Consider the following 13346-nt stretch of genomic DNA (forward strand, 5'->3'; position numbering starts at 1 on the left):
GTGCGTGCAGCCATACCTGCCCTTTCTGAACACCATAAAACTATTCAAAAAATTTGTTTGCTTGGAATTGAATTGTGTTTCCTGAACAAAAATGAACCTTGGCTGATTTGCATGGAGTATTTTGTATAAACCGTCAAGAGTTTTAACAAGGCATCTGCAGTTCCATTGAATTATGTTTTCTATTCCCATTATGAAGTGTTCGGAGCTACTGGTGTGTGTTGTTTAGGTATCGTCTTTTGGGGCTTGGACTCTCGGAGAGGGCTTTTTCGGCCTGTCTGCAGGTTTGGATGCAGGGACCCGTTCCTTCCGCTGCGAAGCAAACAGGAACGGTCCCACGTCCATCTCATCCTCGGATGTGCCAGGAAGCTCCATAGATCAGGCCCAATGGACTTGGCTGCCGTTCGGGTAACTTTCGTTTTCTGTGCCGCTACCGCCGAAGGTATCGGGACCACCACAGGTGGCACGGGCGGTGCGGTAGAGGTGGTCGCCGATGCGGGACCTTTGTTGTCCATCTCCTCTGCATGCTCCAGTGGAAGCAGGGAGATCGAGGAAGCAGGGGCCGGAAGGGCATAGGTCCAGACGGTGGCTGTTGCCACCACAGCCACTGCTGGCTCAACGAGCGGTGCGGAGGCGGTTTCGGCTGCCCGAGGCAACCCAGGGGGGACCATGGCGGGACCATGTCCGACTCTCGGTACTGGGTCCCCGCCGAAACCAGACGCCGCTCCGCCCCCCGGGCAAGCTGCGTCGGCGTACCTCCCCGAGGGGAACGAGGCGAACCTCTTCCGCGCCTCTGGATAGGTGATTATTTCGGTGACCTTGATGTTGATGACTTTTTTCTCCAGTCAAGAGTGGGTTGCCGAGTGGGCTCGGTGCTGCCGAGTGGGCTCGGCAGCACCGCAATGGACCGAGCATAATCTTCCTCGCTTCTTTTTGGTGCAGTTTCTCGGACTTTGGTGCCTACAGCTCTCGGAACCACCCGGTGTGCGCGTCGCTTGCCCTGCCACGGTCGACACCGTGGGTCTGCCGTTCACGGGCCGTCTTTCGACATGGAAGGCGGACGAAGCGGCAGCTACCCACACCGAAAGGCCACGTGCATCCAGATCTACGCAGCTGCCTCACTTCCACTGGCCATATCTGGTGACATCTTGGCGATGCCGCACCTATCTGGAACCCGGGACGTCCTGCACAGCGCATGCGTTCAACCTGGATATAAAGCTCGCCCGGATCGTCGCAGCGTTCAGTGGGCTCGGCAGCACCGCAATGGACCGAGCTAATCTTCCTCGCTTCTTTTTGGTGCAGTTTCTCGGACTTTGGTGCCTACAGCTCTCGGAACCACCCGGTGTGCGCGTCGCTTGCCCTGCCACGGTCGACACCGTGGGTCTGCCGTTCACGGGCCGTCTTTCGACATGGAAGGCGGACGAAGCGGCAGCTACCCACACCGAAAGGCCACGTGCATCCAGATCTACGCAGCCGCCTCACTTCCACTGGCCATATCTGGTGACATCTTGGCGATGCCGCACCTATCTGGAACCCGGGACGTCCTGCACAGCGCATGCGTTCAACCTGGATATAAAGCTCGCCCGGATCGTCGCAGCGTTCAGTGGGCTCGGCAGCACCGCAATGGACCGAGCTAATCTTCCTCGCTTCTTTTTGGTGCAGGTAACAAACCGCTATTGTCTTTTTGCTAAGCGAACTAGTTACCGTGCCCTAGTTGTGCTGCCGAGCCCACACTGGTTTTGTACTTTTGCTTATGACTGTACAAACGCGCTTGTGCAGCTTATTTTGTTAGCTGGCGATGTTGAGACGAACCCTGGGCCTGACTCCCCCCACTCTTCTGACTCTGACGACGTTTCATCGCAAATGCTCAAGGCACTTAAAGAATTGCAATCTGGTCAGTCAGCTATGTTAGAGCAATTAAAAGCGATTCAGACAACGCTAGTGGAGCATGAAAAGACCTTCAGAGAGATGAAGGAACGGCTAGATAAGATCGAGTCAGACCATGCTTCCCTAGAGACTATGAGGCCGCTACTGACGGGACTGCAGTCGGATGCTGATAGCAATGCTCATCATATAAAAGTGTTGACGGCTCGAATCAATGACTCGGAGAACAGATCAAGGCGCAATAACCTGGTATTTTATGGGCACCAGGATACCCAAAACGAATCGTGGGAAGAGTCGGAAAAAATAGTAATTGAGCACTGCAATCGTCTCCTTCAAACTACCGTTCAACCCCGTGACATTGAAAGGGCCCATCGCATAGGCACGTTCCGCGCCGGAAATTGCAGACCAATAATAGTTAAATTCGCGCATTTTAAAGATAGGGACCATATACTGTCACTTAGCAGTAAGCTTAAAGACACCGACTTCAGCATTTCTCAGGATCTCTCCCCTAGTACTCGCCTTGCCCGTAAGCGCCTAATTGAATTTGGGAAAACTCAAAACTCGAGTTACAAGCTACGCCATGAAACACTGACCGTAAACAAAAAAACCTATGTATTTGATCATGCTTCAAATACGGTTGTCGAAAAGAGTTCATAGCAGCCAACAAATAAACTACGCGGGCCACGTCCTTCCCATCAGTCGTTATCATTTTTGTCAACCAACATACGAAGTGTCATTCCGAAGCGGGATAAGCTATGCGACTTGATAAATTCCTCATCGTCAAATATTGTGCTACTAACAGAAACGTGGCTTAACTCGTTAATCGATGATAAAGAAATATTGCCATGTCTCCCTGACTTTGACATATTTCGCAAGGACCGGGATAACAACTTGCGCGGTGGCGGTGTCCTGGTAGCCACGAAACGCGACCTACGCTGCGTGCGCATCAATATTACATCGCCATTAGAAATTGTTTGGCTCTGCTGCCACGCATCCCACCCGCGCATCTTGATTGGAGTTTGCTATCGCGCTCCTAGTACTGACACTTCTTTTGCACGTCTGTTTCATGAAAATTTGAACCAGCTAAGAACGACCCACCCAAACAGTCCTATATTGTTATTTGGCGACTTTAATTTCCCTAGTATAAATTGGTCTGATACTGCTTCTATGTCATCAAAAAATACCCCCCCTGGCGAGTTTATCAACACGTGCCTCACCTTCGGATTGTCCCAACTGGTCACTCAGCCTACGCGTGTTACCGACCACTCGTCTAACATACTAGATCTTGTCTTAACTTCACACCCTGAGAACGTCTCCCCTATCACCTACCTGCGTGGCCTGAGTGATCATTTGGTTGTGCACGCTTCATTCTCATGCAGTTTTCACACAAGTAAAAAAACCAGAAAAACACTTACGTTGTACGATAAAGGGGATTACGACAGTATGAACCGGGACTTATCAACGTTCTTTGAAAACTTTGCAGCCAACTTTGCGCAGCGCTCACTTGAATCCAATTGGCTTCTTTTTAAATCAGAGATGCAACGCCTAATACGCCTTTATATTCCTACTAAAACGATTTCTGAACGCCCGAGTTCTCCGTGGTTTAATACATCCCTTAAACGCTTAAGCAATAAAAAAAAGCGATTGTTCCGGGCAGCAAAGAATTCTAACACGAGTCAAGCCTGGCAGAAATATTACGCCGCTGAAAACGATTACAAAACCTCAACCGCCCACGCTAAACAAAGTTTCTTCTCTGTCACCTTACCCTCTATGCTACGCACTGAACCGAAGCGCTTCTGGAAAACTATTAATCCCAGTGCATCTAACTGTGTTTCGCTGTGCGATAGCTCTGGACTCCCTACCCCGGACCGTGAAGTACCAGATATATTGAACAACGCATTTAGCGCGGTTTTCACGCGTGAACCCTTGAATGACCTTCCCACTGTCCCTTCTTATGATCACCCCCCCATGCGGAGTGTTATGTTTGAACCACAAGGCATAGTCAAAGTAATTGACTCGCTGAAAAATTCATCATCTGTTGGTATTGATGGTATAAATGCTAAAGTGCTAAAAAACACCAAACACGTGAGCAGCTTGTTTCTCTCACTCATTTTTCAACAGTCTCTGAACACAGGATCGGTTCCCTATGACTGGCGCATCGGTAAGGTCATCCCAGTATTTAAAAAGGGAAATCGTTTGAGCCCTAATAATTACCGTCCGATTTCAATTACCAGTGTCTGTTCTAAAATCATGGAGCATATATTGTATTCGCACATTGCCAAATTTTTGAATTCCGTCAATTTCTTCAATCCTAATCAGCATGGTTTCCGTAAAGATCATTCTTGCGACACTCAACTTGCCATGTTCCTTCATGACGTACATTCATGCCTAGACCGCAACATTCCAACTGATGCAATCTTTATTGATTTTGAAAAAGCATTTGATAAAGTCCCACATAATCGCCTACTGCTAAAATTGTCGCGGCTTAATTTGGACCCATTAGTTTTGAATTGGATAAACGCATTTCTAAGTGACCGCCAGCAATTTGTCCACGCCAGTTCGCATACATCATCACTCACGCACGTGCTCTCCGGTGTTCCCCAAGGAACCGTCCTGGGGCCACTTCTTTTTCTCATATACATAAATGATCTCCCCATAAATCTTACGTCGAAAGTCCGTCTTTTCGCTGACGACTGCGTCATTTATCGCCCTATAAGTAGTAGCTGTGACATATCCGCATTACAAGAAGACCTATTTCGCGTGCAGGATTGGTGCAATAACTGGCTGATGTCTTTAAATATCCAAAAAACTGTGCACGTTTCCTTCCACCGCCGCCGCAATTTTGTGCAACCTAAGTATACTATTAACAACATTGCTATTGGTTCTGCTGACTCGGTTAAATACTTAGGTGTCCATATATCCCACGACTTAAACTGGTCCTGTCACATTAACCACATAACGAACTCGGCTAACCGTGCTCTTGGCTACCTGCGCCGCAATCTTGGCCTAACCCCTCCCTCAATAAAATTACTTGCATACGTAACTTTCGTGCGGCCTAAATTAGAATATGCAAACGCTATCTTCGATCCTTACCAAACTTATTTGATCAACACCCTCGAATCTGTCCAAAATCGAGCCGCTCGATTTATTTTGTCTGATTACTCCCGCTATTCAAGCGTTTCAGCGTTAAAAGCAGAACTTAACCTTCCTACACTTCAATCTCGCCGCAAAATAGCTCGACTGTGTCTTTACCACAAATTCTTCCACTCGCAACAACTTAGAAATCAGTACATCCAACTAGCCCACCGTATTTCCCGTACTAGTCACACCAATGCAGTCTATCCGGAACGTGCCCATACTAATACATTTCAACAATCATTTTTCATAAGCACATCCCGAGACTGGAATGACCTACCTGCTGCAGTTGCTACAATCATTGACCAATCTCGTTTCAAGCACGCCATTGAAGACGTGCCGCCATAATTAGTGTACCCCTTCTGTTGCTGTCGGTACGTTGTTGTAACCCCCCTTTCTAGTGCTGTATCATACCCACCCCTTATATAGAAGTGCCGCTATAGTTACTGTACATCGTCTGTTGCCGTTACAATGTTGTTACCCTTTTTTTCAAGTGCCGTGTCATGCCCACCCCTCATGTAATGTCCCAATGGGACCTTTGAGGAATCAATAAATCAAAAAATAAATCAAGTTTGAACATCTCGCAGGTTCGCGAATATGCGGCGTGAGGTCCGTGACAATTGATCCAGGGAAGTTGATTTGAAGTGCCGCTAACAGTTAGATGATCGTGTTGCGCGCACTTTCCGCAGGTTAGTTAGCCCCGACACGAGTTAGTACCATGCCTGAACCACTGGAACTTGTAACAGCGCCGTGGATTCGGGATGCACGCACGGACGGAGCACCAGATGAAGCCTGCATTGATGTGATCAAGAAGAATGGGCTGGTGAAATATTTGGATTATGTGCCTAGTGGGTATTTTCTGGTTATGTCTTCTGGTGTTAATGCGTCGAACTGCCGTCACACCTTGGTTTCGCAGGCCTTCAAGGAGATCGGCCTCTGTCTCGTTTGCCAGATCTGGCTTCGAGATCATGGCCTGTAAGATGTTGAGGCTATAGTGGGGCGTGACCTTGATGTCCAGATCGGCAATTCGGTTTTGGCTGGGGCGTTTGGTGGCCTGAAGCTAGTTGGTGACTTCCACAAGGACTTCACCAGTGCGTTGTTTCTTAGCTTTGTATGACGGCCCGATTTCACTTTCCAGAAATTTCTTAATAAGGAACGCGGACTGTGAAGTGACAGGCTTTTCTTTTTCGGGGGGCTCAATGACTAGGAAACGCGAGTAGTTGTCAGGTTTAGGAACAGAGATACTAGGAAGAGAAGGGAATGCTACTTCGCTGCGGCCCCTTTTCGTGAACCGATCACGTTTGTGGGGGGGGGGGGGGTTGAAAATACCATATGCTATAGTAGAAAAGCAGGAGACGGGGGTACTTTGTTCGCCCGGGTTACCCTGATACCCAGAGAGGTCCTGGAACTCTCTGCCTGGTAAACAAACAGGAAGCCATCCGCCGGAGCTTGACATGGGCTCCGACAGCCACCGTTTGAGGTTTCTACCCTCCACCTTAAAACTCATTACCACGGTCGATTACAGCGTGAGTATGGGGGCTCACGGTCCGTGGTACCGCCAATACCTTCACCATGATTACTCTAGGTGCCCCGTGCGGGGATTTACCAGTCAAGATGTCGGAGTTCTTAGCAAACGCAGCCCACCCCATGCTTATTTTGCAGGCAATTTCCCGTTCAAGGTTTTGATCAGCAGCTATGGCTTGCCCAAGATATATGTCTTGGGACACTGTTTCTGAGGCTTCATAGCATACCTAGAAGTTATGTGCCTTGGCCTGCTGATTCAACATTACCTTGACTTTTTTCGTGTTCGTTTTTAAGCCTGGAATCATACTTGCTGAGCACAATCGGTATAGCATGCGCTGCAAACCCGTCCTGCTCTGACTGAACAGGACAATGCCATCTGAAAACCCTGAATGGCTGAGGAATTCCCCATGGAGGCACAATCCGGTTTTCCTCCATCGAAGCTTTCTGAACACATCCTTCAGACAGGCTGTAAGTAATTGTGCCAGTATTGTGTCCCCTTGACAGAGCCCCTTTTCTATAGGTAATTTACAAGTTCTCTGACGGAGCAGTATAGTTCCCATACGCCCGTCGTACATAACTTTGAATAGCGCAATGTATGCCTCGCCAACGCCGTGATCACGTGCCGTGTTTATTGCTGCTGAAGTGGGCACTGCGTCCAATGCATTTTTATAATCTACGAATGCCATATACAGCGGTGCGTTACACTCTGAGCACTTTTCGATTACCTGGTTGATACCAAGAATATGATCTAAAGTTATGGAGCCCTGTTTGAACTCGGCGTGTTCTCGTGGGTGTTGAAAGTGGAAAGTGGCACTGCTTCGATTAAGAAAAACCTTGGTAAATAATTTGTAGGCAACGGAGAGGAGGCTCATGGGCCTGTAATTTTTCATCTCTTTGGTATCCCCTTTCTTATGTAGGACAACTAAGGTCGCATTTTCCACTCCTCTGGCACCCTTATGGAGCTCAAGCACTGCGAGAATAGGGCTGCAAGCTTTGTTAGCACAACGCTTGCTTTGAGGCGCAATATATCAGACGTAATCCCATCATCTCTTGCAGCTTTGCCTTTCACCATTGTTGGGATCGCTGTGCTGCGATATATATATCCGAACATGTTAGATTTTTCCTCGACTTTGTTTCTTTATTCCTGTATCCTACAGAAATGACAATCACTGTGATGAAATGCCGGGGGACGACGAGCAATAGGTGACCGATCGCGCAGCTGCAACGAGTGCGTGCAGAGAATAGAATCGGGCCGGGGATCAGTGGACGCCTGTGATGCGCTGGGCTGCATAGCGCTGCCCTGTGATCATGTCGGGTAAGAACCTGGGTCGCAACCGCTGCTGGGTCCGTGAGCTGTCCGCAGCTGATCACGACAACTCGTGGGCTGGCCGTGCCTGGAACTGGTGACGAGCTGGGCGAGAGAGCGCGGGTCCGGATTCACCTGGAGGTGCAACCCTCCGTTCACACACTCTGCAACGCCATCGAGCCGTGACTGATCTGCAAGGTTGACGATGCCTGCCCGATGTCCCGTGCCTGAACGCGACATGGCCTAGAGCCGGTCATAGAGCCAGTTTCGCCGTGACGTCCCCGTGGACCCCGCGCGCGTCGGGACTTCTACACCCCGAGGAGCTGCGACAAAACCCCGCAGGACGTTTTCTTTGATTTCTTGCGGACATTTTCCTGTTAGCCTCTTACCTCTTTTAACGTCTATATCTTTAGTCTCGGGTCCTTGCTTCCGTGCGCTATCTTCTGCTTCTTCTTGCGTCGTGCATAAAGCACCGTTTACTCGCGCACGCACTGGCCACTGACTCGGGACTTTCACTTAAATCCTGGCCAATTCATTACAAAAAGTGGCGAGCCTGCCAGGATTTCTTAACATCCTGTGAAAGGGGTGGGTGAGCCACGAGTGTGCCTGTAACGTTAACTTCACCACAATGGATCTGGAGAAGTTATGGCAGTGGGAACTCAGCTTGGACTCTCAGGACAAGAGCTTAGGGCATGGATAGAAAGCGAACGTGCTGAGCAACGCGCTGCTAAGCCGCCGAGAGAGAAGCCAGCCGAGAAACCGCTGAAAGAGAGAAGGAAGCTGTGGAGCGACCTAGATGCTGCAGAATGGGAGGAGGAGCTACTACTAAAGATACGACTCCAAGAGGGTGGTACCAGCCAACCAAATATCACCCCGGGAGGTGACGTTGTTGAAACGCCGCCTCTAATGAACCCGCAGAAATTACTTCCTCGTTTTGATGAGGAGCGCGATGATTTGCACGCGTACCTGCAATGGTTTGAGTGTGTTGCAACCGGACAGCAGTGGCCTCAGGACAAATGGGGCCTAGCTGTAATCATGTGCTTGAGCGGAGAGGCGCTTACCATCATAGGCCATATGACCGCCGAAGAGTCCCTAGATTATGTCAAAGTCAAACGGACGTTGCTTCAGCGTTTTCGGTTCACCGCCCAAGGTTGCCAAGAAAAGTACAGAAAGGCGAGGGCTGAGGATGGCGAAACCGGGAAACAACTAGCAGCAAGGCTTACTGGTTATTTTGATCATTGGATAGAGACGGAGAATGTGCAAAAACATTTGAGGCTCTTCGTGATCAAATAATCGGAGAACAATTCATCCGCTGCTGCCATCCTAAGCTCGTCATCTTCCTGAAAGGGCGGGACTGTAAAACGCTAAACGACAGGGCCGAGGCTACGGATTGTTTTGTAGAGGCACAAAACCTCTATAGTCTTGGGAAGATTTCCTAAGACGTCCGCGACAGGACAAAAACCACGGCCGATTCGCAGAAGAAAGTGCCACCTTAATGCTTTTTGTGCCATCGTCCGGGATGCCGAGCTCAAGATTGTCGTTACAGCCATAAGGATCTAGCCAAATGCGCTACTTGTGGTCGCCTTGGTCACAAAACCGAAAATTGCAGTAACCGTCCCTATGCCAAAGAGCAGGTTGCTGCTTGTGTTGTGACTGAGCCTCGAGAGCCCCAGAGAAATGCACGGAACTTGATGGGGACAAGCACAGGGGTCGTAGTGTCGGGCCTCCTCGGGGCGTCGCCGTGCAACCGTCTGCTTTCTTTGAGAAAGGAATGCCAGTAGTTGAAGGCCGTCTACTTGTACAACCTGTCACCGTCCTTAGGGCCACGATCAGTAATACCGTCGTTGTTCGACGTCACCTGGTCGCGGAACGCCATTTAACAGGAAAACCTACCTGGGTACTGTTCATTGAAGGAACGGTTAATAAGCTACGCGATGCCAACATCCACGTCGAAACACCTTACTTTGTCGGTGAGGTTAGGCTGCGTGTATGGAACAGCCGAACTATGACCTCGTGCTCGAGAACATTCCCGGTGTGAGGGAACCTCATATGCCATGTCCCGACTGGCAGATCAAAAACAGCGATATCCCGAAAGCAGCCCTTACCGTAAATGCCCCAGAGATACACTCAGACGTGTTGGTGTCTGCTGTCACCAAGTCAAGTTCAGCGAAGGCTGCACCGTTAAAGGTACCCGAAATCAACTGCGCAGACATCACAAGGCAAGATCTGGCCAGGGAACAACACGGGCACCCAACTCTCCGACGTTGTTTCCGCAAGTTTGGAAAGGATTTCGCCTCAAGAAAAGGACAGACATATTCTTCCGTCAAATCAAATGACGACTTGTACCGTCATTACAAGCTTTCCACGGCCAGAGCGTTTAAACAAGTCGTTGTCCCCAAGAAGCTGCGGGAGCTGATCCTTCGAGAGTCCCATGAGAGCATCATGGTGGGGCATCAAGGGGTACGAAGGACGACCGACCACGTTCGGCAAGAATTTTACTGACCTGACCTTCATGGAGACGTACAACGTTTCATAAAATCTTGCGACTTGTGTCAGAAAACAACGCCGAAGGGAAAAGGCGGAGTTGCCCTTTTGGGGAGCCCGCTATTAATTAGAACACCATTTGAACGGGTTGCTGTCGACATAATCGGTCCATTATCCCCCAAGTCCCAGAAAGGAAACCGATACGTGCTCACACTTATCGGCTTCTCTACCCGGTACCCGGACGCCGTAGCTCTCCCAGCGATTGACTCAGCACACCTCGCTGAGGCCCTGATTGAGATATTCTCCCGTATAGCAATCCCCAAGGAAATCGTCACCGATCAACGGACAAGCTTTACATCATAACTTATGCGAGCAGTAAACCATTTACTGTCAGCCACGCTTCTCTGCATTAGTCCCTATCTTACCATGGCAAACGGGCTAGTAGAAACGTTTAACGGAACCTTGATAACCATGATGAAGAGATTGTGCCAGGAGAAACCCCGGTCGTGGGACCGATATCTCGCGCCACTACTTTTCGCTTACAGAAGTGCCCCAAGGCAGCCTGGGCTTCTCCCCCTTCGAACTTATCTACGGACGACACGTACGAGGACCCTTAACGTACTCAAGGAACTCTGCACAAAAGATAACATAGATGGTGAAGTCCGGACTACCTATGAAGACCTTGTCGATCTACGAGACCGAATTGAGCAGACGTGCCAAATTGTCCATGAACAGCTTCAGAAGGCTCGAGAAAAACAAAAGAGTTACTACGATTTGAAAAGTCACCCGAGGAAGCTTTCCGTCGGAAACAAGGTCCTCATCCTGCTGCCTACCGATTTAAACAAACTACTCATGCAGTGGAAGGGGCCGGTCGAGGTTACCGAAAAGAAAAACGACGTTGACTACGAGATCAGCTCGGGCGGAAAGAGGAAGGTCTTCCACATAAATATTTTAAAGCTGTACGAAGAACGGCAGCCCTCACCACCTCTTCAAGCATCAGTTGCCACTAGAATTGATGACGCCACAGATACGACGGACGAGCTTAACGAAGAAACAATTGTCGACATCCTACCCACTCTTCCACTTCATCAGACGCAGTCCTGGAGAGACGTCAAGTATTCACCTGACCTCGATGCAGACCAAAGGGCTGAAGTGCAAGACATAATACACGAGTATAGCCTGATCTCCGGACCTGCTCGGGAAAACAGACCTTGTACAGTGCCCGTGAACTTAACGTCCGACAAGCCTGTACACGTTCCACAGTACCCGCTCCCGCTCGCACTTCACGAGACGATCGAAAACGAAGTTCAAGAACGAAGAAATTTTGGACATGGTTATCATTAAGAAATCCCGGTCTCTCTAAATGCTCCAATGGCAGCTATAATGAAACCTCACGGCAATCACCGGCTTTTCGTTGATTTCAGAGAACTCACTAAAGGCCTCGTCTCTGATTGTGAGCCAAATCCACGCATAGACGTCGTTCGTGCCCTCGTAGGCAAGAAAAAATTATTCTCCAAGCTCGACTTCACAAAAGGCTATTGTCAGGTTCCAATGACTGCTGACCGCCGCGAGAAGACCGCCTTTTCGAGCTTGTCATGGCTGTACCATTTCCGGTATATTCATTTCGTATAAAGACAGCGCCAGCCGTGTTTGCGGGTCTGATGAGGGCAGTGTTACGCGGGCTAAAGTACTTCCAGTCCACCACTACTTCGATGATGTCATCATTGCCACGGACCCCTATAAAGAGCACTTAGACACATTCCGTTAAGTGTTTGAGAGAATCAAAACGACCAACCTCACTATCAAGCCTACCAAGTGCGAAATTGGAAAGCACACCATTTCTTGTTTAGGACACCACATTGGAGAGTCTAAAGTTCAACCCCTCCTGAAGACCTTGGAGAAATCCTGGGCTCCAAGCGGCTAAGTACGAAGAAAGCAGTACAGTCCTTCCTGGAATTAACCGAGTACTACCGGAAATTCGTCCCCAACTACGCCGCCCTAACAAAACCACTCACAGACCTTGCGAAGAAGGGGCAAAGCAACACTGTGTGCTAGGGCGACTAATAAGAACATGCCTTCATAACTTTGAAAAATCTACTTCCGTCCGCATAAATTTTGCAAGCTCCTGATCTTGCCAAGCCCCTCATACTTCGCACGGAAGCTTCCAGCATGAGCCTAGACATAGTTATCCAACAAAGTGGCAACAAAGATGTCTTACAACCTATCGCTTGCGCGAGCTGCAACCTGTTGCCGAGAGAGACGCGCTACTCCACGCTAGAGCGCTAGTGCTTGGCTGTTGTTTGGATGGTACACAAATTTCATCATTGTCTATATGGAAAGCCTTTTATCATACAGTGTGGCCACCAGCCGTTGAAATACTTGCAGTCAGCTAAGCACTTCAACAGCCATGTATTGCGTAGGAGCCTGCTGCTCCAGGAATACTCCTTTACCGTTGAATACATCAAGCCATCCAACAATGTAGAGGCTGACTACATGGTAGAGTTTAATCATCGCCTGACCCCTCTCTTTTGCACCCCTCTCTTTTGCACATAGTGTGTGGTATTGAGTTGTTTTTAACGCGTAGTTGTGGTCCATTTTTTGTTTTAGTGCATTTTTCTATACCCTTTGTGCATGTGCCCTGCGGTGAAGTGTTCCGCTAGGGCTGGCTGTGGTCGTGTGGACTGTTCGCAAGGACTTTTCTATCGGTACAACAAACTTATCCCAACTCCACCCTGTCTTTTTCACTCTTGGAATAGCTCTTGCTCCCCAACAACTTTCTTAAACTTGGGATCATTGTGATGAAGTACAGGTGGACGACGAGCAAGAGGTGACCGATCGCGCAGCTGCAACGAGTGCGTGCAGAAAATGGAATCGGAGCGGTGATCAGTGGAAGCCTGGGACGTGTGACGCGCTGGGCTGCAGAGCGCGGACCTATGATCTGTCGGGTGAGAACCTGGGTCGCAACCGCTCCTGTGTCCATGAGCCGTGCGCCGCTGATCACGACAACCCGTGGGCT

The 13346-nt window shown here is 49.4% G+C and overlaps 2 protein-coding genes across 2 annotated transcripts in view; one reads left to right on the forward strand and one right to left on the reverse strand.

The window, feature by feature from the left end:
• The window catches only part of LOC144178937 (nephrin-like), a 404800-nt gene that overhangs the window by 87528 nt on the left and 303926 nt on the right, over positions 1–13346 (reverse strand). The gene's annotated exons all lie outside the window — the stretch shown is intronic.
• LOC144178683 (uncharacterized) lies at positions 1261–8032 on the forward strand. The gene is made up of 2 exons (XM_077706701.1): positions 1261–2130; positions 7904–8032. The coding sequence occupies exons 1-2, from the start codon at positions 1261–1263 to the stop codon at positions 8030–8032; spliced, it is 999 nt and encodes a 332-aa protein (XP_077562827.1).

This window comes from Haemaphysalis longicornis, unplaced genomic scaffold (assembly GCF_048455015.1).
Source record: "Haemaphysalis longicornis isolate Haplotype H1 unplaced genomic scaffold, Haemaphysalis longicornis Haplotype H1 scaffold_4, whole genome shotgun sequence".
NCBI classification, from domain to species: Eukaryota; Metazoa; Arthropoda; class Arachnida; order Ixodida; family Ixodidae; genus Haemaphysalis; species Haemaphysalis longicornis.

What these genes read in the sequence shown, in the direction of transcription:
- LOC144178683 (XM_077706701.1), top strand. Translation starts at nt 1,261, where the DNA reads ATGGACCGAGCTAATCTTCCTCGCTTCTTTTTGGTGCAGTTTCTCGGA. An exon ending in GATCAAGGCGCAATAACCTG is followed by an intron (nt 2,131 to 7,903) that starts GTATTTTATGGG and finishes AGCTGTCCGCAG; the next exon opens with CTGATCACGACAACTCGTGG.